Here is a 27,845-nt window from a genome sequence, read left to right as displayed (position 1 = left end):
GTCAGAAATGACCCATAGCAGCCCATTTATAAGGCCATGCACACCGGTCATGGACTCCAATCCCCCCCTCCGTCCGGCCCGTATTACCATACCCGCCGCTCGCTCCGCCCGTCCGCAGCCCCAACCCCCTCCCCGGCTGAAAACCTTTCCCGTGGTTATCCGTCCACCCATCCATCCATCCGCCCGCCTGCACGCCTGCACGGCCGACAGTCCACCATCCACATCGGTCCACACCAACACCCCAGCACGAGTGCGCGCGCGCACGGATAAGAGAGAGAGAGAGAGAGAGAGCGTTCTTCAGCTTCTCCCAAGGGCTCTTCCCTAAACCCCTTCACCTCAACCTCTTCTTGTCGAGCAAAGCAAGGGGAAACAAAACCCCGGGGTCGCAAACCCGCGCTCCACCGTCCCACCTCATTCTTCCGTGGTTCCGCTACCAGTCTATGCTGTACGGGAAGAGCTTCTGTCGTTTGGGTTTTTCCCGGCCCTGGGGCTGCTGCTGCTCCCGGGCACCCTCTGTGAACGGGTTTCGGAGCGGTGCGGTACGGTGCAGTACGGTCCTCCGGGTTAGGGTTTTTCCCCGGGATTTCCCCCAACACGAGGATGTCCTGGCTGTTCTTGGATTCCCTTCGATGTTCGAGAGCAGTTCCCGCCCACCCGTAATCACCTGTCCTCAGTAGAGGCGCACGGGAGGGGATTAAGCCGGATACGATGCCACGTGTGTGTCACTGTCATGGTCTGTGGTGGCGGTGGCGGTGGTGGGGGTGGTGGTGGTGGTGGTGGTGGGGGGTGATGCTACTTAATGCTAATGCTCGCCATGCATGTTTCCGTGGGCATCATGCTCTGCACCGAACACACACAAACACACACACACGCGCGTTCGCACACCGCCACCACGCATCTGCAAACGTCGCGGGTGAGACCCCTCTCCCTGGGTCCATGCCCGTCGGTATGGTTATGCAATCCCCGCAAGTTTGCTCCCTGCCGTACGTGCAAAGCCCCTGCTCCCATCCCTCCCTACTCCCTCCCGCCACACACTGATACAGATAAAGAGGCCGGAGGGTTAGATAGATAGATGCCGACGTGTCCCACTTCTGAGGCTGAAAAAACCGTGGGTGCGCGGTGCAGCACGTGGCGGCCATCCGGTAGAGGCGGCCCAGGGTTCGCCTTTGCCGTGTGGGAAGAGCCAGAATGGGCGTAGGGCGAAGAAAGAAATAGCACGGGACCCATGTCCACGCGCCGGCGTGCCGGCAGACTCGAGCAGACTCTCCAATGATGGTGAGATGAGTTGGGGTGTAATGAGGTTGTGTGTGTGTCGGGGGGAGGGAGAGGTGACGGGGGAGGGAGGGAAAGACGAACCACGTGAATGAATGAAGCTGCTGCCAGGGCAAGAGTGTACCAGACGTAGAACTGACCGAAAGGCGTCCTTAAAGGCGGCGACCTCGGGGAGGGGGGAGGGGGAGGGGGAAAGGGGGAGGAGAGGTGGGGGGATGGCGGCTACCGGTCCATGTTGAGTGAGTCAGGTCCCGCGGAGGGCGGCTGCCCCAGCACCTCCGCTACTGGGACGATTGGCGGGAGGCGGGGATGATGGGGCCGGCCAGCGCAGCGGCCGGAGGAGTTGCCGTTGAACCGGTGTTTCAGGGCAGTGGCAGAGATGGCGGTGTTGGCAGCGGTTTGTGTGGCAGTGTCGATGGCAACAGCATCAACGGCATGGCGTAGGTGGCATTGTTGGCGTGTACGTGTTGGCGGCGGCGTTGGTGGCGTGTGGCGGTGGTTCCGGAGGAAGAAGGACCCCGGGCGGAGTCAGTAGTGAGGGTATGGGAAGGCATGGGCGGCAAGGGAAAGGTGGGGGGGGGGAAAGAGGGGATGATGTTCTTTTGCGATTCAATTCCGCGGGGCGGGGGGTTAAAAGAGCGAGTGAGCGAGCGAGCGAACACTACACGAGAATGAGAATGAGATTGCCTGCAGCGGCGAATGGGTCGGCAACAAGAGAGGGCGGCAACAACGCGGGGAGCACTTTCAGGCCTGATTTTTGCTGAAAAGGGGAGGTGGATGAAGCACAGACATGGGGGGGGGGATAAGGGTTTCAGACGCAACGCAACGCGAGGCTAGGTGAGGTGAGGTGAGGCTAGGCGAGGAGGGGCCGACACACCATGTGTTGGCCTCGTCTTTGAATCTGGAGTAATGGACTACCTTCTAACCCAATTATCATCTAACATCGTCATTGCCTGAAACACACACACACACACATACACACATACATACATACATACATACATACATACATACATACATACATACATACATACATACATACATACATACATACATACATACATACACACATACATACATACATTTTCTTTGTACGGCTACTTCTCCCCTGGACCAGCCTAGGAAGCGAGAGGTAGAGGAGGTCAGTTGTTGTAAGGTGGCTGCAAGACGTCTTGTTTTTTCTTTTGTTCACAGGTCAGTCAACCTTCGGCTTTCACGGGACGGGGGGTTCACTGTGCCACCAGATACGATAGTAGCCTGCTTGCCGTCGCTGTGGCAGCAGCATGACCCTCCGCTCTGTCCGCTAGCTCAGGATATAGGAAAGAAATAGAGGTTTTGAAATTTTACCTAGTTGGGACCTTAGATTGCCCTCGTTGTCTGTAGTCAGTTCTAGCTAGCCGCCGACCACCAAAGCCGCCCTTCGCCACTACTACAGCACCCCGCTTATTTCTACGGGCAACTGGCATCATTCAGTTTGGAAATCCAAGCTACTTTTAAAGTTTCATGGGAAAACTCTAACACGTCGCTGGTGACTATTCGGAACTCTCTTCTCGGTATAAGGTTATTCGTGTACCACCAAAGGCCATTTTCCTCATCGCGGCTCAGATCATTTAAAGCAGACACAGGCAGACAGACAGACAGACAGACAGACGCACATATACACATTATTCTCTTAGTCCTCATCTGTCCAACCTCATGCACCGAATCACGAACTTTCCAGGGTCTTCTCCCCTCGTCCCCTCCCCCCCCCCTGTGTTACCAAGTACCTCGCGGCTTCCTCCTCAATCCAATGGCCCCCATTCCTGCCTCCCCCCCACGTAAATCCCAGACTTACACGCTCCGGTAAGGGGCGGTGTGGTGCTCTTGAGCCAGGGCAGGTCGCCAGGGGGCGGCGGAAAGAAACTCTGTAAGATGGCCTCAGGTCCCGGAGTGGAAGTACGGAAGAAAACGTATGGATCAGGACTCGAACTGGGGATTTGAAGATTTTGGTTGGCACAGACAGGGGTTTAGTGGATGCAAAATGGACAGAGCGGAGAAGCAACAACGAGGGAAGGACATCACGTCGATAATTGGCGATAATTGAACGTTAGGTGGTAGTTGGGTTTTGACATTGGTTGGTCGGTTGGTCGGTTGGTTGGGGGGTTGGGGAGCAAGGTTTCTTTAGTTCCGACAAGGCCAGCACATCACCGCGAAGTCCTCATGACGTGTCACACTATCAGTGCTTCTCGATATACATACAGACCTTATCCTGTTTTTTCGTGCTGTTCCTTAATACGTGATGTCTTCATCTTACCAGTGACCTCTATCTAACCGATACTGGTTACTATTCCTTACCTTCGTAAATGATCCAATACACTAAGATTAAGTCCTCCTACTCCCAGGCCAAATAACGCAGCCACAGATGAACCGCTGCTATCCAGGCCCGGCGGCGGCGGCACGCTGCCGTTGCTGCCGCCCGCCGCCGCAGCCGCAGCCGCGGCGGCGGCAGCGGCCATAGCCACGTCCCGCAAAGGCCCAGCCGCCGCCGCTGCTGCCGCCGCCGTGCCGCCGCTCGAGCCGGCACTGGGCAGTGGCGGCGTCGTGGATGGTCGTCCAAGAGGTGATACGACAAGGCACGCGGCAGGCCCTCCGCCGCTGGACAACCCAGCGGCAGCGGCAGCTGCTTTCTGACCTGAAGAAGCCTGCGTGCTGTGCTGCTGCTGCTGCTGCGGTGGCCCCATTGCGCCCTCCTCCTCCTTCACCGTTGCACCGCCTCCGCCGTTCGCCGTCCCAGCCGATCCCGAGCCTGGCCCAATCTGATGCGGCTGCTGCTGTGGGACCCCATCCCCAGGTTGAGGTTGCTGTTGCTGCTGCTGCTGTTGTTGTTGTTGTTGTTGCTGTGCCGTTGTAATAAGCAAGTTCCGGAGGACAGGATGAAGGGCGACAGGTTCGCCGTTGTTGCTCGGCGGGTGCAAGGACACCGGCGGCGGCGGCGGTAAGGGCGGCGGGGGCGGCGTGCTGGCCGGCCAGGCCGATGGCAAGCCGCCAATGGTCAGTGGGCTGGGTACGAACGGCGGCAGCAGCCCTGCCCCTGCAAGAGGCGGCGGCAGCCGAGCGAGCGGTGGCGGCGGCAGGATGGCCGATGCGGAAGCAGCCGCTGCAGGCGGCGGCAGCCCGGCAGACGCCGGCGACGGTGCCGTAGCGGCGGACTGGCTCATCAATTGTAGAAGGGCGGCATGTTGTTGTTGCTGTTGCACCAAAAGCGCATTAAGGTCAGTGCAGCGAGGCGACGCCGCGGCAGCCAGCGCTGCCGCCAGGTATGGCGGCGGCGAGGTGCCTGGCAAGGGTACAATGTCCGGAGTGGCGCGGAGGATGCTGTCGATAAAGGCGGACGGCGTGGCGGCGCGGCTGAGACTCGCCGGCATTAGGAACCATGGGTCACCGCCACGGAGCGCCGACAGAGGACGTAGGACGCCGCCGGCGTCGTCATCATCAGACTCGCCAAAAATACGATTCGCCACTTCGCGAGCCATGGAAGACGGCGGCCTAGATGGTGGCCGCGGCGGCAGAGCGCCGCCGCCGCCGCCAGCTGCGGCGTCACAGCTGCCGACACCGTCGGAAGCCGCGGCGGCGCCGCCGGTGCTGGCGGACGCCGCCGCCGCTGCCTTCCGGCCGGATGCCGCGCACAGGTTCGCCGCCGCGACCTGCAATGAACCGGCTGCTTCCAGCACAGAGGTCAGTGGAAGCCCCCGGGCACTAGCGGCGGCGGCGGAGCCGCCGCTAACGGCTCCGCCACACCCTCCAGCAGCTGCGGCAGCCGCAGAAGGATTAACAGCCTCCAGCATCCTCTGAAGGCTGTGCTGGCTTGCACCACGCTGAAGTGCGGGGTGCGGCCTCGCCTTTTGCGACGTGAGGGAAATAGGGCATATTATGGGACAAAGTTAAGAAACAATGGTTATTAAAGTTAGGTAGGCAATACACATACAAACACTGGTGCTGTATGGTATGATAAATCGTAGAAATGACATACAAACACATATACTTACATACATGCAAAGCATATCAGACCCCAGGAAAGGCCCTGACTGGTGAGAGTCACTCAGTGTGCGCGTTAGAAAGCTTAGGAAAATATCCCGCCAGTGCCCAAGCAGTCAGCCTATGGGGGCAGACCGTAGATCGCAGCCAGCCAGCCAGCCAGCCAGCCAGCCGGCCTGCCAAGCTCTGTCCCAAGCAGATGGACAGTTGCCAAAATCCGAATCACTGTTGGTAACTAAGTCTCGGCGCTGCGCTACTATCTATTGGTTTATTCGTTACTGACGCTACTGGGTTGGTCCATCCGCCATAATCCTTAGCCATGGACCAACTGATCCGGATCTGGATCTGGATCCGGTTCCGTACCAGGCACGGAAGAGGGGACGGAACCAGCAAAACACCTGCGGGCTGCACCTGGCCCTCGACTCCCACAGACTTGGCGGACGGACGGATAGCGCCGTGCCCACCCAGAGAAAAAAACGGACCCCTTAATGGACCTTTGCCGTTTCTTTTTCAAGGGTTGCGGTACAGACACAGGAGGTACCTTGGGCGCAGACAGGAGGTGGTGTTGTGGTGCTTGCTGTGGCTGTTGTGGCTGCAGCTGCCCTCCGGACAGGCCGCCCATAGTCGCGTGCTTCGGCACGGGCTTGAATATCTTGGGCCCGGAAGCCGAGACCCCGAGGCAGCCGCCACCGCCTATGATGATGCCGCCACCGGCACCGGCGCCGGGGGCGGAGCCCTGGAATAGCGGCAGTCCGCCGTCTAGTAGCGGCGGAGGCGAGCCGGCACCTGCGGGAACAACAATACAATACAATACAATACAATACACACCGCGACAGCCGTACACACACGCAGCGTCCCGCAAGGGGATGCGGGGTGCGAATCTTGGCCCACGTTTTGCGCATGTCTGCATCTTCGGCGGAGGAGGATAAATAAAATAAAATAAATAATAAACAAATAATTCAGTGGCTCTACTACAGCTCACCTAGCACGCGGCGACTGAGCGTCTCGGACGCGTTGGGAATCCCACCATACGCTCGGCGTAACACCCCTTTATCCCCCCTCCACACACACACACACATACCCTTGCATGCTAAAACCGCTCTCGTGCACACATGCGCGCGGCAAACACTTACCGTCCAGGCCGCCCCTGCTGCCGCTGCTGTTGGCGGGCCCGGCCCCAGTAGATCCGGCAGCAGTGGCGGCGACGCCGCCGCCGCCGCCAACGGCGATGGGGGTAACCTTCCGTAGGCCGTCTGGTGCTGCGCCTTGCGGCCCGGGTTTCACCAACCGGCCACTGCCGCTAACATCCCGTGCGAACGAGGCCGTCTGGTCCCCGCCAGCCGTCGCTGCTGCCGCCGCTGCGCCGCCCAAGCCGCTGCTACTCGTATGCCCCACAGAGCCCGTGCGAGCAATCGGGCTGCCACCGGCTCCGCCGCCGAAGCCGTTCGCGTCGGCTGCGCCGCCAGCGCTGCCCCCCCGATGTGCTGACGCTGACCCAGGCATCGGCTGCGCTGATGCCCGACCGAAAGGTCCGAGCTTCGAGAAGCTACCACCCGCTCCGGCAGCAGCAGCAGCGCCGCCCCCGCCGCGGCGCGCGCCAGCGGCGCCGCTACTGCTGCCGGTCACAATCCGCCCATTTGCAAGGCCCAACAAGATGTTACTGAGCTCTGATGCCTTCCGCTGGCTATCTTCGCTAGCAGTGTCGCCTTCGCCTTCGCCGTCTCGCTGTCTCTCCTGTTCCGGCGCTGCTGGCGGACCTCTGTGCACACCGTTACGGACTGCGGACGGCGCGACCATCCCCTGTGCCATCGGCGGCCGCCGCGACCGGCCCGCTGCCGCTGCCGCCGTCGCCGCCGCCGACCCCAGGCCCGCGCCCACTGAGCCACCGGCTTCCAAGCCGCCGGTGCCCGCCCCGGCGGCGGCGCTATAACCGCCCTGGCGGCTGCCGTAGCCATGAGGCTGCCTTGATCCATGTTGGAGGGAGCGCAGGGCCGCCTGGCAGCCGCTGCAGTGGTAGGTGTCAAAATTGTACTGGTAGCGGTCCGGGGCGGTCGCCACCTGCTGGCGCAGGCAGTCGATGTGCGCCCACGCGGCACAAGACTCACACTCAATCATCAATTCGCCGTCATCGTACGTCACGCCGCAGGGACAGCTGATGACGTCTTCCTCGATGGCGCCGCTGCCGCCGCCCCGGCCGCGGCTGCGGCCGCTGCCGCCGCCGCCGCCGGTGGCAGCGACGGTGGCGGCGCCGCCAGCTTCGTCCATTGCGGCTTCACCGTCCGAGTCGCTGTCCGGGTCGCCCACGTCATCGTCTTCCTCATCTTCGTCGTCAGAGCCATCCCTACCACGGCGGGCCCCGCCGCGGCGGCGGCCCTTAGGCGGCAGCGCCGTTCCAGGGGCGGCGCCGGCGCCGGCGCCAGCACCAACAGCCCCCTCGCCATCCGACTCGCTGGCGTTGCCGCTGCCCTCGCCGTCGTAAGAACGGCCCCGAAGCGCTGTGCCGTCTTCCGCAAATCCGTACCTCCGCCTGTCATAAATACCTGGAAACAGCAAGAAGCCCGACCGCCACGCAATCATGCATACACGCACACAGCGCTGTAATTCAATTCGTAGTGCTGACGCTGAGGACCCATTGCCAAACGCAGCAAGAACACTCCAACAGGGGTCATTTGCTTCTAATATTCGCACGTTATGCCACGCACGCATGCACCATCTGCATCCCTAGATTTCACAGCTAGGGATGGAATAACAAAATTAGATCCAGCCGTTATGCGTCGAGTTATGCGTTGAAAAACGAGGAAAAGAGGCACACAAAGGAGTTCCTTTGCCCTTTCTCGGTTAGACGTGCTTCGGAACGGAACACACAGGGGCAGCGGCGTACATATCATAACGTACGTCGAACAGTAAATATGGCCCCCCCGTTTGCCCCCGTTTCCAGTTCCTTTCGAGCGCAGCGAGGCCCCGGCGATTGCACATGCTCTCGCCGACATGCACACAGATTCTTATCCTCCCCCCCTCCCATTTTTTGTGGGGAATTACATTCACCACATGACATATCCACTATTATCATGTTCACTCTCCAGCTTCCTGGTAGCCTCCTCCATATTGTGCTAAAAGACGTGGCGTACATCAGAAACTTTCCCCGGGGGATGGAGCATGCGGCGCTTTCTCCCCCACACCTAAACTCCAGCCGCATGTCCTCCTTCCCTTTAGACTGTAGTGTTCATGAGATTTGTTCTTCCCCTCCCCTTCTCATCCTCACAGAGCCTCTCTCTCTCTCACCAAAACGCCGGTCCTCCATGGCCTTGCGATGGCGAGACGCGCTGCCTCGCCCAACCGAGCTGCGGGCCGCTGACCGGGGCCTCCCGCGCTTCAAGCCGCCCTCGCCGTCCACCACGCCACCAGCGCCGCCACCACCATCAGCGGCCCCAGCACCCGTGCTGACTGCTCCAGCCCCGCTGCCGCTCCACCCAGCCGCAGCGCCCGCGGGGTCGTCCTCCTCGCTGCCCGTGTAGAAGTCCGCGCCGTCCCCCTCCAGCATTAGCGCCAGGTCTGAGATGGCCTTGCGCTTCTGCGCGTTGGAGCGGCCCGACTGGCGCTGCCGCGAGCGGTTGGGAGGGAAAAGGTAGCGGAGTGGGCGGGGGAAGGGAAGCCAGAGACCACGGCATGGAGACCAAGGCTAAAGGAAAAGCTGCATGAATCGATGTGCTCTACTGTATCCATGGAATATGCGTAGAGATGAGACAACAAAACAAAAGCCTACAATTGGTATATATAGCAAGTGTTGTTGTTGTTAGTAGTAGTAAGTGTACTTCTGCACCATTTCCAGGCAAAGTCCCCAAAGCCATGAGACCCAGTGGACAGGTTCAAGATATAGGAGGCGGCGGCGGCGGTGGAGGAGGCGGCTTTTAGTGATCTCCGAGTAGGATAGAAACGCAGTAAGATAGACACAGATAGACCTGGACAAGACGGGCGCGATGGGCCAGAGGAAAGGGCCCATGCAGAAAGCAGCAAGCATGGACTGAGAGAAGCTGCACAAACCCAGAACGCTGCTGCTGCTGCTACTGCTGCTGCTGTTGCAGCTACTACTGGTGCTGCTGCGGCTAATACTGTGGCGCATCCTGCGGCAATGGCGCTGTTGCTGCTGCCGTGGCTGCGGCAGATGCGGCCACCAATCATGTTTGCTCCCTTCCTCACTGCCGCTGCTGGACTCCTCCACGGCGAGCGGACTAATGACGCCCCGCAGGGCCCATCTAGCATCTGTAGTCCTTAGCGGCCGGCTGGAAGGTTCGGGACCAACACACAATGCCTTACCAGTCATTTCCCCAGCTTGGCAGCCTTACATCGATGCATACATACGTGTGTGCGTACGTAATATACATACATTCGTACATACATACGTTTGTACGTAGCCACACACTGAAGGGCCGGCACGTGGGCAGCGGGCACGCGCTCCGGGGGGGTTTGCCAAGCCCCGAGGAATGCCTGTGGAGCTTGGGTTCCGGTGTCGCCGCTACAGTGTCGGTGCTACTGCTTCCGTCCCTGCTTCTGCCGGCGCTGGGACGTGAGTGGGCGCTGCAGATCTGCCGGTCCGGCTGGCTCACCCAACAGTCAGTCAGCGCATAGAAAGCAGCCATACCACCCCCCTTCCTTTTTAAAGGTGGGCTTAAGGCTTCTGGCGTATTGGGGACATTTGGGTTTTCCCCAAGAGGTTACCCAGGACGTTGCGCAAGAAATAACTCCCGTTGGCTCCGCAAACGCTTTGCCCACCTCCTTACCCAAATCTGTTGTTTAGGGTGACGGAGGAAGCAACGCCGCACTGCGCGATGTGTTCTATGCTAATATGTTGCTCCAATAGCAAAAATAAGAGTTTCAAAGTATCAGTATCAATAGCAGCAGCTGCGGCCGACGGCAGCAATATGTAAAACTGCTGACCCAGCGGTGGCTTCCCCTGGCGGATACAAGCCATATGCATGCAAGGACGGGGCCAAGAAAACTCCTTCCCAATGACGCCATTTGCGCCGCAGTTTTCATCACTGCTGTTACGGCTCTGCCTTTGGACATGTGACATGGTAAAAAAAAACCTCCTGTCAATCCACGTCGGCTGACGGCTGCTGCTCCCGCTGTTCCTGCTGCTGCATCCGCACCTCCGCTGGTAGCGCTGTGCTGGCACTACTGATGTGCTGGTGTTGTTGGGAGTTCTTGTTACTGCTGCTGATGCTGCTGCTGATGATGATGATGATGCAGCTGCAACGCCTGACCCCGCCACTACTGACTCTGCTGCTGCTGCTGCTGCTGCTACAGCTGATCTCCTCGCCATCACGTCAGCAGGGCCCATGTAAAAAGTTGCCGCCTGCTCGCTGCACGATGCCCCTGGTAGCCGCCAGAGCCCAACAAATCCCATACCTTGTTTCACATGCACCTTCTGAAGCACTGCCACTTTGCGAAGTGCTAACTTCCAATCGTCAATTGTGCTGCTGCTGCTGCTGCTATTACCATGCAAGAGTGCCGGTTGCGTTGCAATTACCCCCAACTGCAACTGGCTAGGAAGGAGCTGCTCTCAGTCGCACCAGTGGCTTGGTTTCGATTGCGGTGTAAAGCAGAGAGAATTAGGTCGGCCTGGCCAACCTAATAACACGATAGGACAGAGTTGAAAATCTTACCCGACGTGCATGCACGCGTCGTCCTTCGGAAAAACCGCAGCCCATCACATACGACCTCAGCATGGCCCCCACCGCAACCCATCCCAGCTAGTCGCGGCCCATCTTTCCCACACACCAGTGCCTGCGGATCGGCCACATGCTGCGTCCCTTCGTCCTCCGACACGCCGCCACCGCCATCACCGCTCACAGGGGACACTGTCCCGGTTAAGCCTTGACTTCTGTGTGGGAAAGCAGCGTCCCGTCAGTTTTCTGGCGCAAGCGCCGCCGGCAGCATCCCCATAGCCATGGAATTGTACACGATGTGTTGCTGGGGAAGTCTGCGGCGCCGTGCGTTGCGATAAGATGCGCACCTTTCACGCTTGTACTTCTTCGACCAGGGCCCCTGGGTCTTAGGCTTATATGTGCGCTGTTCGTCCGGATCAATATGCCTATATATGCAAAAGCCAATTGTGAACAGTCTGGCTCCAGGATTCAGAACGGATGATGGTCGGGACAGGAACTTCTCCATCACGTGGTCCTTTGCTCAGCAGCGACCGCAAGTTCCCAACGTGTTAACACACCTGAATTTGACTAGGTTACGCCATTTGTCCTTTAGTTGCACTCCAGTCCGATCACTGAGAAACGGGAACCAGTAGGGTCGAGGCCAAGTCAAAGGTGAATCAGCAAGGAGCACTCCACTGCCGAGTCATCCATCAGAAGGGCACATTTTATCTAGAAAAATAGATGAACATGATATATTCGTTGTGGCATACTAAATAATTAACATTTGTGCCTTTACAAGGCGGCGGCAAACCCTAGGTCGCACCTGAGAATCGCGAACTCTGGGTCCTTTCGAATGTGTTCCCATGCTCCAAGTCCATGCTTACGTACGCCTGCTTTCAAGGCACCTTCGCTGGCCGAGTCCCAGACCCGGTAGCCTCTTGTTTGCTTCACCATAGCATCATTGCAAATCCGTAAGAGGCACTCTCGGACCAACGACTTGCTTCCACGCTATGTAATTTGCAAGACGATAGGATTTGAGACAACATATAATTGCGCATTGATCCAGGTGTTTTCAAGACGCTGTATCAGAAGTTTCCCTTCATCGCAGCTTGAGGAGTTGAGATGCAAAAGAGTCGCTGAGTATCCATGGTGGACTTAGGCAACCTCGTACCTTGAGCTGTAAGCCTGTAGCTGGTTTTCCTGCAAAATCCGTTTTGTCCGTTACGCCGTACCGGGATGTCGCGCTATCTAGCCTATGCGCGCAAGTGAAGGGCATGGACAGTGTTTGGTTACGGATCAGTGGTCGATCTCTCAAGCTTAACGGGCGCAATATGGTTATAGGTGCCTGCTACGCCGCACCAGCACGCTCACAGGTCTAGCTAACCCCGGGACGCCGATGAGGAACGGGCCCTACGAGGAAGGTGATTGGGCGCTTGAAGTCGCTCGTCCAAGGTTACCCATCGCCTAACAATGAACTTCTCGTTTTTGGGGACTCTATTTCTAGCGTTTCCGGGCTACGTGAAGTTCCGGACCAGGATGCTGACGCCGAACTTGAAAGACTTGCCAAGTGCATGATGGGTAATTCAGATTTGATCCGCAACATTCCAGTTACATACATAGAAAAGGCACTGCGAGCAGGGGGTTTGGCCTGGTGGCGCTGCGAGATTGCTGCAGAAAATCAGGAGTAGTAAAATTCTAAACATGCGTGTTCACAGGAACCCTGGAAGGGGAGCCCACTTTTGGGCACAAGGGCAATGCGGGGAAAAGCATGATTGATGAATCTCTATATATCCTCGCCTTCGCGTTACACCAAAGAGCGACTCGTCTGGGGGTTTTAAATATTCCCGTGGCATCAACAAAACAGGTAAAATAAGGTAAAGAGAACTGCTCAGTGATTACTGTCCAGTGCCGTTGCAGTGGTGGATGCCCGCACAGGGACAGGAAATCCCGGCGGATGGCAAGGAGGTGGAGTACGTTTCGACGTTAAGCATTGGCAAAACTATACACAACATTGTGCTGAAGGTGACGCACCCTCTTCAGTCTCCAACGCGCATTTCAGAGGCCGTTGATCGTTTGGGAAGCCAGGGGCTGAATTCCAGTTAGGCTGGGTGGATGTGCTAAGTGCTGAGTTTACAAGAGTTTTTGCAAGAGTCTATGGTAGGAGGCGCGCACAAACACGCACTCGTGAACAGAGTGACTGACAACCCCTGGTGTGTATGTATGTGTGTATATGTATGTATGTGTGCGTATGTGTGTGTTTGTGTGTATGTGTGTGTATGTGTGTGTATGTGTGTGTATGTGTGTGTATGTGTGTGTATGTGTGTATGTGTGTGTATGTGTGTGTATGTGTGTGTATGTGTGTGTATGTGTGTGTGTTACATGGTCGTGGGGTGCGTTCCCCGTACCTGCAAACCGCCCAATACGAGCCGAGGGCTCAAGGGCTGCCGGACCGCCTATAAGCACACCAGCCTACCTCGCACTTCAGACAAAGCAAGTCATAAAGGATACTACGACCAAAGGGAACGATATAGGATTGCGGTGGGACCATATTTGTTCCAGCATCCTTGCCAGACGTTCAGGTTCCCACTTTATAGCGTCCCTTCATGTGCTCGATGCCTAGAAAGCCCATACCAGGTCTGATTGGGGGGCGAGTGGATGTGCAGAAGCTCGCTCGCCTATGTTGTCCCACAAAGCATGGATGCGGGCTGCACACAGATGACCTGAACCTGCTTGCTTACAATTACCGGCCCCCCCTTAATGTGCCTTCTTACACCGCATACCCCCTTGGTCAGACGTCTGGCTATCTGGCTATTCCCGGTACCAGGTCCGTGCCCAGTGCTACACGTCCCGCCCCGCCGTGCTCTGCGGAGCCCGTTTCAATCTCCCATCGTTCGCAACACCTTCGAAATGCTGCCGGATTCGTCGTTTTCTAGCAACCAAAACTTCCAGAATGCTCCGGAATGCTAGGCCAGCTCGTGCTGCGCGTCTTGCCAAAAGGTTTTCCGGTAAAATGTCTAATGCACCAGAATAGGGTGAAAAGGGTGTTATCATTGGCTCGCCAGTATCACGCTGCCCGCATAGATGCGGTGTCGGCAACTTATCCCCCGTTAAGGGCCCCGTAACCCTCCCACACTGGCTCGCCGCTCATCATCGCCGAAGGGAGAGCGCGGTGTGGTGGTGCACACACTCCCTCCCACCCAAGAACCCCCTTCGCACCCCGCGGCCACTGTGGAATAACGCCCTTAGAATGTCATTACCGTGGAAGAGTGTGGCGACCGGCGTTAAAGGCGGTCAAAAAGCTTGAAGGTTGCCGCGGGAAGTTTCCAAATGCCGTACGTTTGCTTCGTGTGTGAGAAGTTGGTTAGCCGGGGGGTGCCGGAGATGTTCACGGGACACACAGCCTAGCGTGTACGGCAACCTCAAAAACGTGTGCCGTGTGGAACGATTAAACGAATCGGCGGTCTTCATTCCTTTCATTTTGTTGCGCGGCGGGTTCTGTACAACGCCATGTACGACGGCGAAACGGCTTTTGCAGTACATGAAAGGCGTGGTGTCTAGGAAAAAAATGACCAAGGAAGCACCTTCCTGTGCTAATTAATTTGAAAGTGCATCTGATCAGGAGTGAGACAAAGAGGCAGGCGGGTTACTCTTAAGCCACCTTCCCGCGCGCGAAGGATGTCCGCGAGCTCTGCGTGTACACGGCCCCAACTTTTCTGCAGACGAGCAACCGTACACCGTACGGATCTTCGGTACAAAACATTCATCTACCTAAATGCTGGCAGAGGAGCCATGGTCTTTGCCGTACAACTGGTACGGCACACGTACCGGAGTGGAGCTGTAGTGATGAAGCTAATAAACACATGAAGCCGCGAAATAATTATATATTTCTTCTCTGTGTTGTTTCCTCCAAACGTCCATTAAAATTAAAGAACGTTACATCTTCGTGCATGGCAGCATGCGAACCAGCTAGGACCCTGCCGGCCACCGTTCTTCCCGCTTCCCCTTTTCCCGTGCCGTGCGGGCCCCCAGGGCCGTCTGTCCTCATGCCGCCGTCATGTGCCCTCGTCCTCCTCCTCGTCCTCCTCCTCCTCCTGGGCATCACGACCGCCCGGCCTGTCCATATGTCCTCTCATTGATCCAGGAGACATCCCGTCCGTGGTCCGCACGTTTCTCTGTGTGTGTGTATGTCCGTCTTTTCCTCTGGAAGGCTACCCCGAAGGTTATCCTGTGGTCCATCTGTCTGTTCGTCTGTCCATCCGTCCATCCGTCTGTCTGTCTGTTCGTCTGTCCATCCATCCGCTCATCCATCCGCCTGTCTGTCTGTCCATCCACCCATCCATCCGTCTGTCCGTCCGTCTGTCTGTCCATCCGTCTGTCTGTCGTGCCTCACAGGTTCCAATCCACAAACGTCCCGCTGCTTTTATCCAGATAGAACCACCTCCCCGTCACAGCCTGGCAGTACCCACCGCTGCTGGTGTCGTAGTACATTCCCGAGTCTTCCGAGTAGAAGTAGCCGCTGCTGGGGTCAAAGACGTACCCCGGCGGCGCCACGAACTCCCCCTCCCCCTCCCCACCGCCGCCACGAACCCCAGCCGCGGTGCTGCCGCCGGTGGTGCCACCCGCCACGTCCACCACCTCCTTCACCTTCGCGACCAGGTCGGCCTTCTCCACGAACCCGCTGGAATCCACTCCGCGTTCCTGATCAGGACACAACACCACAGCGGAGGCGATAAAATTTGGAACCGAAAGCATGTAACGTTAGTAGGTTTCGACACTGACGGGGGGTGGGTGGGGGTGGGACAGCGTGATGCGGTTCGTCAATAGTTGGTTTCCAGAAGGATGCCAGGAGGATGCTAGGAACTAGGAACTAGGAACTATATTAAGCCCGGGAAAGCTCCTCTTCAACTGCCTTCCTCCTCCAAACCCGGAGTAGTGAACCGTTGAGTATTAATTACCAGTTGGGTAACACAATAACACAAATATTCGTCAGGATGTAACACACATACATACATACATACATACATACATACATACATACATACATACATACATACATACATACATACATACATACACCCGCCTGCCATCCACCCTGGTGCGCCATCCTCAGCAGTTCCTTCTCGGCGCTTCTCATCCGTTCATTAATTCGCCCTCTTCCTCTTCCCGCAACCAACCCCCCCACACACACATACATCACTGCACCATTAAGCCTCCTCCTGCACCCACCTGCAGCACACGCTTGAGTTCCTTGACTGGCCAGGAGCTATAGTCAACGGCGGAGTTACCACCGCCACCACCACCACCACCACCACCACCACCTGGTGTTGCTGCTCCCGCCGCCGTTGCCGGCGGTAGTGGTGCTGCTGCGGTGGTGGCGTCACCTATGGACGGCGTTGCTGCTGCTGCTGCTGCTGCAGCGGACGGCGAAGTGTCGCCCAGGAGCTCCGATCGCTTGCTGCGGCCTTCGCCATCACCTCCGCCACCGCCGCCGCCGCCGCCGCCCGCGCCCCTACCACTCGCGGCAGCCCCTGTCGCCGCACGTCCAGCCCCACCGCCGCCACCGGCCTCACCATCATCATCATCATCATCCGCAAACATGTCCTGGTCCTCATCCACCGCCGCCACTGCTGCAGCTGCTAGATTACCTGGCCCCTCTCCCGCAGCCTTCTCGCCAATGCGATTCTCATCTTTATCATCCGCGAACATATCCTCGTCGCTGTCATCGGCTTGGTCTCTCGCGCCGCGTTGATTGCTGGCGGCGGCAGTAGCAGCAGCACCCGACGGCGGCATCGGAGGCGGCTCCGCCGCCGCCGCCAGTGTCAGGTTGGGCAGCCACATTCGCGCGGATCGCAGCAGCTCTTCCTGTGTTGCTTCATAAATCTCGAGCTCCCCCTCCCCGAGCAACTCATCGGCCAGTTCCGTCAGGCGAGTGAAGTGCCCCCGTACCCTTACCGCGGTGTCAACGGAGCCAGCGGCGACTGTATCCATGCCCCGCTGCTGCTGTTGTTGCTGCTGTTGGGCGAGGAGCCGTGCACGTTCGCGCTTGCCCATGGCGCGGTGCGGCAGGCCGCTGCCGCCGCCGGCGGTGGCGCAGCCGCCAGCAGCAGCGGCGGCGGCGGCGGCGGCGGCGCCAAGGCGTTTCAGGGCCCGAGTGACAGTTTCTTCAGGGCCCATTAAGGCAGCCATGTCCGCCTTGCGCTGGGACAGGAGAGAAGAGTGCAGGGAGATAAGAGCGTGAAGAGCGAGTTGAGGGAGAGTGAAGGGAGTGTGAAGAGAGTGTGAAGAGGGAGGTGATGAGAAAGCAAAGGAACAGAACTAGATATGACCAATGACCAATGACGAGGAGGCGGACCAACGATGCGGCCTGGAGTTGGTGGGATTTTTCTCCGCATGCCCATCCTCCAAAGGACACCCGACGGACGCAGGGGGAAGGACTTGAGGTAACGACTGACCGTCTGGCGCCATGGTGCATTGGGTGGCTGCAGCGTCTCGCTCCTTTTCTGCAGCGGCGCAATACTGAGCCGGCCATTCCCACCTCGATCCCCTTCCCCTACGTGTTGCCGATTTCTGCCCCCTAACCACTAACCTGCCTCATTTCGCGGCGTCAGCCCGAATCCCGGTATCGCTCGTGTCCTCTAGGTTTCGTGATTTGCCGCGCGCAGTGTGCCATGCAGTGAGCTTCTAGCCTATATCTTCTACCCGTATCTATTACAGGCGTGGCACAGGCTGCAAGCCGGACCTGCGCTATCTGTCGTTCCGTAAGGGGCCCTCTTCGTGCGGCCGCCTCATCGCGGGCGCGCTGCTCCTCAATTTTCCGTCGGACTGCATCGCTGACCACCTTAGCTTCTTCCGAGTTCAGCCATGCATCCTCTCCCTCATTGCCCTCCTCGCCAGCCTGCTTCCGTAGCACGTAATTGCCATCCTCGTCGAAGTAGCCTTCCTCGCGTTCCTGCTTGAGGTTGAAGGGCTCAAACGTGATTCCGTCCTCTTGCTCCACCTCCAGCGTGTCCTTCTCGTAGCGCTCCGTGTTTGTAACCAACTCCGTGTCGCCAACTTCCACATCCCTCTTCTTGCGGTCGAGCGCGCGTTTTGTGTGTGCCATCCCAACTAGGGACTCTTTAATGGGTCCTCCCTCCTCCGCCTCGATCTCAGCAAACGTTTTGCCCTTTCGGACCTGGACAGCTGGCTTTGTGCCGACATCTGCATGTGGTGAACCTCTCTTCTGTTTCTTGCTTGCCTTCTCTTCGTCTAGCAAAGATTTAATCAGCGTGTCTGTGTGCTCATCGCGATTTCGCTTTCCTACTTCAGTAGGCTGAACCTTCATTTTGGGCACGTATTAGGAGTAACACAGGTAATGATTGCATGGAAGCGTAACAAACGTGCTTCCATAGGTCGTTGAGAAGCCGGTTCAAAAGTTCGCATACGACATTGTCGTAGCCATGGCGAACGTCCCACTTGTCGTGTGACTCGTTGTGATAATAATGCTTGTTCTGCGCGGGCAAAAGTGGTAACAATATTTATGACGATAGAAATATGACGACAGTGTCATTCGCCCTCTGGTTCAGCAGTGCGGAGAGACCCGCAAGGCGGGTACGGGTATTATTTTGGCAATATCAGTGCTGATGGATGAAGATTTGCTCCAGAGCCTTAACCTACTGGCACTTACGCCGATAAAATGCAGAACAACGAAAGTTTCTCGGGTTTACCAGAGCGGAGAGTTGGATCAGTTGACGGTTGCGGAGAGGCAACGACCATATTTCATCGTAGTTTGCTGGGGCACATCAATATCGCTATTTTATATACATTTACATGATGGTGCCATTCTAATTCAACAACGAAAAAGGTTGACAATGGCAAATGCTTACAATGGTGGATGCCGTGGAGAGCTTTGTCAAAGCTTAGCTATGTGCGGTGTTACCGTACACCAGCCAAAGAGATGTAGCCTTCTTTCCAGATAGAAGTATTAGGGAATGTCTTGCGATCCAAGTTGGGATGCCAATTTGTTACGCTCTGATTAGAGCTATTTAGGCCGATGAACACCCCACAGAAGCGCAATAAAGATGACGAAACAAACTAAACAACAATATCTTCTTATAATGCAACACGGATCCGAAATTGCGCTCGATTGTCGTTCACCGGGGCGCGAGGTCCAGGCTGGGGTCGCCAGGACGGCACGAAGCGCTGGTAGGCAGCGGACGTCATCGTACGGTTCCCAGGACGCGTCATGACCACTACACTACTAGCAGACCACTGTACCAAGAACATAACGGACGGTCGTGCACGCTTGCTGTAGACACGGCGAACGGCAGTAACGATAGTGTCGGTGCTGTCGAACGAGGACTCCAGCGTGGTGGGGACGGACTCCAGGTGGTTGTGGCGGTGAGACGGCGCTTTGGAAAAAGCACGGGATCGTTGACCGTCCAGGCGGAAGCAGGCGAGGCGATGTGGAAGACGGAGTGAATTCGACCGAAGGTGGGGGGAAGTTGAAGGCGATAAGCAACCGGGGAAATGACGACGGCGACGGTGAAGGGACTGATGTTGCGAGGATGGAGTTTGGCGAAGGAGTGTAATGGGGTAAGGTGCGAGGCGGACACGGTCTCCCACCTAGAAGGTGCCTTGGTTGGCGGCGGCAGTGTGTTCTCTTTTGCCTTTAGCTTTCTCCTTGTCCCGGGGTAGACGGTTCAGGGCGGCGGCGGTGTCCATCAGATCATCCCAGCAGTGGTCGCCTGGTCATCAAGGTTGTTAGTAGTCTGCACGGCCCAGGTGATGGGCGGCATCTCGTTATCTAAGTGAGCGCACCGCCGTAATAGTGAGCGCCAAGTCTATCATGTCTTGGAGCTTGACGTTGGAGACGCCGTAGCCCAAGCGTGAAAAGAGTTCCGCTCGGAGGTTGTCCTGTAATCCCCGGGCGAAGAAAAGGACGTGGTCGATCTCATGACGGTACGGCACGTCGGCCATTAGACGTTTGTACTCGGCAATGTAGCGCCGAAGGCCATGGGGTCCTGAACCCTGCTTCAAGCCGAACAGGGCGAGCTGTGCATCGAGTTCGCGGTTTATGATGACCGGGGCAAAGGGGGTGAGGGCGCGAAGCACCGCGTGGTATGAAGGGAAACGCGTGGTAGGGTCCGCGTGGAGGCGTCGTAGGTGATCTCCGATTCTTCCACGAAGGACCGCGAGGGCAACGGCTGCAGCACCTGAGCTATCAGGGTGGATGCCGGCCATCTCGAAGTTGTGGCGCATTTGGACATCCCAGCTTATGACGTCCGCATGCGGCACCTTGGGATCAAACGTAGGAAAGTCGCGGGCTACGTGTAGCAGGTTGAGCTTCGCCGACGATGGTGTAGCGGGTTGGGAGGCGTTGGGGTGGGGAGCGTAGGTGGGGGTTGTTACGGAAGAGGGAGGACGGTCGTTACAGGCCGGGAGGTTGGCCATGGCGGCGCGGATGGCGGTAGCGATGGTTTCCGAAAAACTGGCGATGAAGGTGTCGGGGATTTGGGGACGGGTACGCGAAGCTGGGGGCGAGCGCTGGAGGCGAGGCGGAGTGATACGGCGACGTGGAGAAGTGATGGTGTCGGCCACGGGGTTGACAGGGGCGGGGTGGTCCATGGGTGTGAAGGGCTTAGCGCGGCGGCCGGCGTAGTCTGCGGCATCACTGGGCCGCGAACGGGAGCGGTCATGCTGGCTGGGGAAATCCGAAGGGACAAGGGCCATGGTAACCAAAAAGAAGACGAAGACGACCAGCGAGGAGCGTGTAGGCAGGATTGCCTACTCGATACCAACTGAAAGAGAATGCGCACCGATCCAAGCTGGGATGCCAATTTATTACACTCTGATTAGAGCAGCTTGAGCCGACTAGTACACCACAGAAGCGCAATAAAGTGGCATAATAAACTAAACGTTTTATATAGCAACACAGATCCGAAATGGCGATGAGTTGTCGTACATCATGGCGAGGCGCGTTCATCGTGGCGCACTTTATTTGGTCGATTAACGGTTGGCCAGTTTTGGGGCTTACGATGCCCTCATCTTAAGACTTTATCCACGTAAAGTATTATTCAGAAGCTTTGGAACATGGCTGGCCCTGGGCTTGCACCGACATGTGTAGAGCTTGTAGAGGCCATAGTGCCGAGTTATGCATCGGCCGTCGCGCCCGACCAAACGTTAATCCTACCGATGTGCCCCACTAGCGGATAGGCCCTTATTAGGAACGAACCCAGATGCAGGTGTTGGCTCACGAGTGCGTATGGCTGGTATTGGTATTGCCCGATTTTCCTTCTGTCGTCATGTTTCAGCAAAGCCTCTCATATCCGTGTGGGGCAGCATCAAGGGCCGCACGCCAGTAGTCGCCAGGCCCTGTTCCTCCCTTTTTGCAGTTTCATTGTCATTGTTCCATTGAATGTGGTTTTAGAGGATGGGTATTGCGCTCTTGGCATCAAGTATTTAGGCGACCACGACGCTGTCGTCGGCTCTGGTCGGTTCCCTCAGCCGTATTGCGATGGGAGTGACGGGAGTTGCTGCCGACGTATGACGGAACACCGGTCCACCTGCACGGCTGGTCTGCGTAAAACGTACTTTATTTTGAGCTTAAATGGCCCGACGTCCAATCCATGGGAGCTATCTGAAGCCCGTAAGGGCAGGCGAACGGAAGTCTTGGCTTGGGGAGGGAAGTCCATCGCTGACTCGAGTTTGCCCCCTTACACCAAATCGGATAGCCCCCAAAACGTACAGGCGCGCCCTTTTCCCCCTAGAGCTGTCCAGTCCACCCCCGGCATACCTTCAGGGAAGCATCTGGACCCGGCTTGGGGGAAGCTCCCCCCCATCTCCTCTTCCTCTTCCTCTTCCTCCTCTGCCGGAGTTGACCAATCCATCCATGCCACCGCTGTGTAATACTGCAGATATGTAAAACATAGGCTCCACCGCTCCAAGCTGCTTAATCCACCCTGAGGTGCTGCTTCACCTCTAGAACAACAAGGCGGCCGGAACGGATAACGGAGATCCTTCATCGCACACGTGAGCGTGCGGCACCACATGCAAGGTCCCTAACTGAAACAACGCTTCACGGACGCCTGGCAAACCCCACCCTTCTTAGCTGTCTTTCTTTCCGTCACTGGCAATATTAGACCAGCACTACCACCGTCACCATCACCACCGCCGCGGCCACATACAGAAGCATGGAGCGAGCAAACACCACGGACAAGGACAAGAGCAGAGGTGACCTCACGCATACCGTGCATGGTAAAAAAGCCGATATCACATGCGTTTACGTCACAGCGACAAAACTCTATTCATGGAAAGCACGGTGTCTGGCACCCACACGCGTTCTCTGATGCCGCGCTCCTACATCACGCATGACATGATATCGCCGCCGTTGCGGGAGTAGAGCAGCAGGGCGGCCTGCTAGGCTCTGGAAAGCACAGGCACACTACCAGGCACCGCCAGGCACACGACCCCGAGCATAAGGGGTCCACGCCAGAGGACTGCAGAACCTAACGAGCATGGCTGGTTGCCCTGTAACCACCTAAACCACCAACTGCAACCGAACTCCTTCCTTTGCAAAGAAAGAAAAGTAAAAAGCCACACGTGGCGGCGACACCACCCGCGGGGGGAAGGGCCGGGGGAAGCTAGCCCCGGGTTACAACCCCGCGCCGCCACCCATGCCAAGCACGGAATTGCCAAGGCCAGCAGATCGGCACACACACACACACACACACACGCGAGAGCAAGTGAGCTACAATCCCCGCACCCCACCTAACCACGCAGACAGACCAGCATATGCCACATGCGCACATCCCGCCAAACCATCCCGCCACACCGCAACCACCACCGCATCGCCACACCTTACACAAGCTCCTGCACCGCCGCCGTGGGATTAACCCACAGGTCAAATTCTGGCCCAAGGCCCATGCACCCCTGTATGTATGTATGTATTGGACGTGTATGTGTGTATACATACGGGATGCAAGCGAGCATACCCGACCCGGCCCGTATACTCCGGGTTTTTAGGTTTGCACTGCCCTGGCTGCAGTGCATGTACAACAAATCTCCCCCGTGCTGTCCGTGTTGCGGCTCACTAAGTCCCCCCCCTCCGATGATTACTGCTGAGAAGACACGTGCGACCTGTAGCGCTGATACGCACCGCGCCAAAGGCTGCTGCTGTAGGCCCGACGGCACAGCGCCCTGTACCCCCTCTACCCCCCCTTTTGCTGTACCTAGTTGTCGCCCCCTGCTGCTGCTGCTGCTGCTGCTCTCCTACCGGCGGCGGCAGTGGCGCCGACAGCAGCTAACCTGGGGTCGTCTTCACGCTCGGGCGAGGACTGCGCGGCGCTTCTCTTTCTCTTTTCCCCACGTGCCCGAACCCCCCGACCTCCCCGACCTCCCCGACGGCCCCTGCCGCCGCCGCCGCCGCCGCCACCACCGCCGCCGCCGGCCTCACGGGTTCCACGAGACCGGGATCCGCGGCCTCCTCGGCGGCCAGGCACGGCCCCCGCCGCCGCCGCCGCCGCCGCCTCCCCGTCCTCCTCCTCCTCCTCCCCCTCCATAGCCGCATCTCCTTGCACGTCCCCCGATGCCCCTCCCGTTCCCGCTCCCCCGCACCCGCCACGCCTAGACCTCGACTGCCCAGGATGAGTCGCCGTACAGCCGGCCAAACTGTGATGCTGTTGCTGTTGCTGTTGCTGCTGTTGCTGCCGCTCATCTTCATATTGTTTCTGCAGCGGCGCGAAGGGACCCTGCACTTGCTCACCGAACGCGACACTTCGAGTTGGAAAGAAAGCATTGAGGTCTTGCGCGTGGTCATTCCTGTACTGGGGATAAAGGTCATTGCGGTGATGATGATGATGATGATGATGATGGTGATGGTCGTTGTGGTGGTGGTCGCGGTTGCGGCGGCCGCCTCCTCGCGGCGTGGTGCGCTGTGGATGTGGGTTCGCCTCAACGTGCCCAGACGACATGACGGTGGACTTGGTAGGACCGCCGCCGCCCGCGCCTTCGCCCTCACCCTCCCCGCCGCCGCGCCAGCTGCCCTGCTGCGCTACGCCGTCGCAGCCGCCCAACGGGCGATGAGGACCATCAAACTCCTCCTCCCACGCCGCAACTGCCGGGCTGCCTCCTGCGCCGCCCGGCCCCGCACCCGCAACGCCGTTATCAGCCTCCGAAACCACTGCCGTACCACCGCTGACCGTATGATGCGAGTTTGCAGCGTGGGACGTGACCAAGATGGTCAACTGCGGCTGTGGGGGGCCCTCCGCCCGCCTTCTTTCGCCGTCCGAGTAGTCGTACTCGTCATCGTCGTACCCACCATAAGCATCGGCTTGGGTAGATAGTGGCCCCTCGGCCGCCTGCGCATGTTGTGCTTGACGGCATCCTTCGCCGCTACCGTGGACTCCGGCCCCCGCCTCCGCGGGAGATATTAGCTCACGCGGCTGCGGCGGCGGCGATTGTTGTAGGTGCTGCTGTTGGTGAGGCGGCAGTGAAGTTTGGTGAGGAACCCAGGCCGGCGTTCCTAGGCGGCCAGCCCCCGCCGTTGCCGCCGCCGCCATTCCGTGCCGGAACAGCCAGCGGGTATCAGGGGTCGCGCCGCCGCCAAACGCATCTCCGCTGCCTCCGCCTCCGCCGCTGCCGACGGCCGCGCCGTCTGCAGCGCCACGGCCGCAGCCGCGGCTCGCGACAGCTGACAGTGCGCGACCTGAACCATGCAGCCGCTGTCCACAAAATCCCTCTCCCCTGCGACTGGAGTCCTGAACATCCTGTACGTCGTCAGCTGCAGCTACCCCGGGCCCCTCAACCGCCGCCGCCGCTACCCCTCCAGCCAAACCCGCGGCAAAGTTCACGACGGCGACCGGCGGCAGCATTACCTCACCGCTTTGCGACACCGTCGCTGTCGCAACGCCGTCATTGTCTCCGTACGGCTCCAAAGGCGCGACGCCGTTGCTGCCATGACCGTCGACGGAAACCGGTGCGGCCTCCCCGTCACCGTCACCGTCGAGACTGGCGTGCGCGGCCGCTGCTCCCGCGTGCGCGGAGCCCTCACGTACACCGGCCCGTACACGGCCAGAACGCAAGGTCCAGCTGCCCATGCCGCCACCACCGCCGCCACCACCGCCGCTGCCGCTGGCGCGATTTGGCAGCTCTCTGTTTCCACGGGCGATGTGAAGCGCGGACTCTGCCTTCGTGCGGGTGTTATTACCGCCGCCAACTCCTAGTACGGCACTTCCACTTGGGGTTCCGTGCCCTCCGCCTTCCGTGGCGGCTGCGACAGCCCCTGCAGCAGAATCCCCCCCATCCCCAGCGACACGCCCCGTGGCGGCAGCCGCGGCAACGGACGCCGCCGCGCCCCTATCCGCCCGAAACGGATGTGCTTGCAGTTGGTGCGGTGCGTGTTCATCCTGTAGTTGCCCCTGTGACCGCAGTCCGATATCCATAACGGCTTCATCGCCATGCTGCTGCTGTGGCTGTGGCTGCCGGCGGTGTGGCTGCTGCTGCTGATGATGCTGTTGCCAGGTCCGGGGGTGGACCCCCAAACCCAACGCGGCGGCAGTGTCGACAGCGGACGGGCCATCACCCCGTCCGAGCTGGGGACTGGCACTGCCGTCAGCCCCTGCCCCATCACCCACCGTTGCATGAGTAACGCTAACACCCACAACCTCCGCATCGCGAGGCGCCGTCAGGCGTGCACCGGGTTGCGACATTGACTGTCCGGCACGAGGCCGAGCGACCCGTGGGTCTGCAGTCCCAAGGTGATGTCCGCCGCCGCCGCCGCCGCCGCTGGTGGCGACGACGACGGGTCCACCACCATCACCATCACCGCCGCCGCCGCCGCCATTATCCCCTACCGCTCCAGCGCCACCACGAAGGTGCAGCAGCAGCAGACCCGAAGCCTGTGCCTCTGCAGCGGTGCCTGCGGTACGCGTAAAGGCTCCATGGACTTCCGTGAACTGTGGCATGACGGCGGAGAGGCTGGGGCCGCCTGGGGAGCCGCTGGGTTGGCAATCTTCCTCTCCTTGCCAACTGGCCTGGGTGTCGGCGGCAGCCGCGGCGATGCCCCCCACGGCGGCAGCCGCAGCCGCAGCCGCCGTCCCTGCCCTTGCCGTCGCCGCTTCCCCCGCTGCAGCGACAGCGGCTGCGGGCCCCAGAGCCAATCGCTGACGCTCTTCCTCCTGGTGTAACGCCAGCGCCTCCGCCGCCGTCGCCGCCATTCCGGGAAACGCCCCGTGGATCTCCGTCACCTGCGGTACAGCCTCTTGTGAGATGCGGTCGGCTAGGTGGCCGTCGCCCCGGCCGGCAGACCCGTGGGTCACGGCCTCCGCGTCGGCCGGACGGCCCCCGCTGCCAACCGCTGCAGCATCCCCACCGCCGCCGCCGTCGTTTCGAAGCCGCTGCTGGTGAGGTAGTAGCTGTTGTAGCGGCAGTAGCGGCTGCGGTTGGGAAGCAGTTGTGAGTACACTGGCGGGGTGCAGCACCGCGCCGCCGCCCAGAGCCGCGAGGGTGGTGTTTTCGATCACGTCCGCCGTGTCCTCTGCCTGCCGCTGCTGCTGCTGTTGCTGCTGCTGTTGGCGGTGGTGGTGTGTGTGAGACCGTGAAACCAAGTGTTTGTGGGAGAGCGAGTGAGAGTGCGAGTGCGAGTGTGTGTTTTGGTGCTGATGAGGCGAGACTTGTTGGGAATGGGAAAGCGCCGGCCCAAGAGTCTGTGAGCCACGCGGTTGACTGACCAACAACTCAGCGGCGTATTGCTGTTGCTGCTGCAGCGGCGCCGAATGGAGCTGGTGGTGGTGCTGGTAATGGGGATAGAGCGGTGGCGGTGGCGACATGTCAGCCGCATCCTCTCCGGCCATCATTACCGCAAGACCGGCTCCTGATTCTCCTCCTCCAGCGCGACGGAGCTGTAGCAGCTGCCGCTGTAGCTGCTGCTGCTGCTGCGGCTGTTGTTGTTGTTGCTGCTGTTGTTGCGGAGCGGGATGAGGAGAAGGAGGAGGTGGACGATCCTGGAATTGCTGAAGCTGGTAGTGACGGTGACGGTGGTGGTGATGATGGGGATCCAGTTGCTGCTGGTCGTCCGGCAGTCCGTCAGACATCGATGGCCGCTGTCGTACACTCCCGGCGGCCTCCTGGCTGGAAGATTTCATCTCCACATCCGCCAAGTCCAGCGTGCCAGTGTGGAGATAGTGGTGTGCTACAGGGAGGACGGCACCGCCACCGCCGCCGCCGCCGGTACGGGTCCCGGCACCGCCATCGCCGCCATTGCCATTACCGCACCCGACGGCCATCGCCGCCGAGCCTGAGCGCTCTTGCTTAACAGCCGCTGTGCCCGCGCTACGGGACGCGACCGCAGCAGCCAAGTCACCAGCGCCGGCGCCGCCGTCGGCTTCAGCTCCGCCGCCAGCTGGGGGTGTCACACATCGGGCAGGACATGAAAACAGCAGGGATTGCGACGGGCTGGACGAGCAAAGGACGAGCAACGGAAGAGCTAGCGGCCATTTGGTCGTGGCGGTAAAAGTGTGCCAGTTCGAATAGCTGAACTCCTGTTCCTAACTACGCCATTTTATCCTGCTCCTGTGTTGTGCGCGTGTGCACACATGTATATGCGTATGTGTAGGCAAAACTGTAAAAAAAGGAGGAACGAGTGTCACGCCGCGAGCAGTATCAAGGCTTTAGTGGCGATGGGATGTGTTATGGTTATGGAAGAGAGAGAGAGAGGTTTACCATCAAGATTTTGTGCACGCGCCTCCAAACATCTTACAAATCGCTGCCATTCCAGCATTCCCCCACCCACCTCCCGCAGAAGAACATTGCAACAAACAAACAAATAGACAAACAACATGTTGCCACTTCACTCCCATGGCCTACCCAACACAACGAAGTTGCATTCCAATAGCTTCAAGTACCAACAAATAACCCCCACCCCCACCCCCACCCCCC

The 27,845-nt window shown here is 58.9% G+C and overlaps 1 protein-coding gene across 1 annotated transcript; it reads right to left on the bottom strand.

Moving 5' to 3' along the window:
• Positions 1-694: 694 nt before the first annotated feature.
• On the bottom strand, positions 695-18,255 carry VOLCADRAFT_91665 (uncharacterized protein; the record flags this gene model as incomplete). Its single annotated transcript, XM_002951099.1, has 15 exons — positions 695-735; positions 1,413-1,438; positions 3,607-5,150; positions 5,828-6,072; positions 6,420-7,826; positions 8,569-8,884; positions 11,065-11,167; positions 11,300-11,407; positions 11,510-11,563; positions 11,755-11,939; positions 12,103-12,184; positions 15,322-15,629; positions 16,158-16,194; positions 16,354-17,129; positions 17,671-18,255. The coding sequence occupies 15 exons, from the start codon at positions 18,253-18,255 to the stop codon at positions 695-697; spliced, it is 5,817 nt and encodes a 1,938-aa protein (XP_002951145.1).
• Between the last annotated feature and the right edge of the window lie 9,590 nt (positions 18,256-27,845).

Source organism: Volvox carteri (assembly GCF_000143455.1).
Source record: "Volvox carteri f. nagariensis unplaced genomic scaffold VOLCAscaffold_22, whole genome shotgun sequence".
NCBI classification, from domain to species: domain Eukaryota; kingdom Viridiplantae; phylum Chlorophyta; class Chlorophyceae; order Chlamydomonadales; family Volvocaceae; genus Volvox; species Volvox carteri.
The sequence above is the reverse complement of the archived record's forward strand: the minus strand, read 5'-3'. Positions and strand labels throughout refer to the sequence as shown.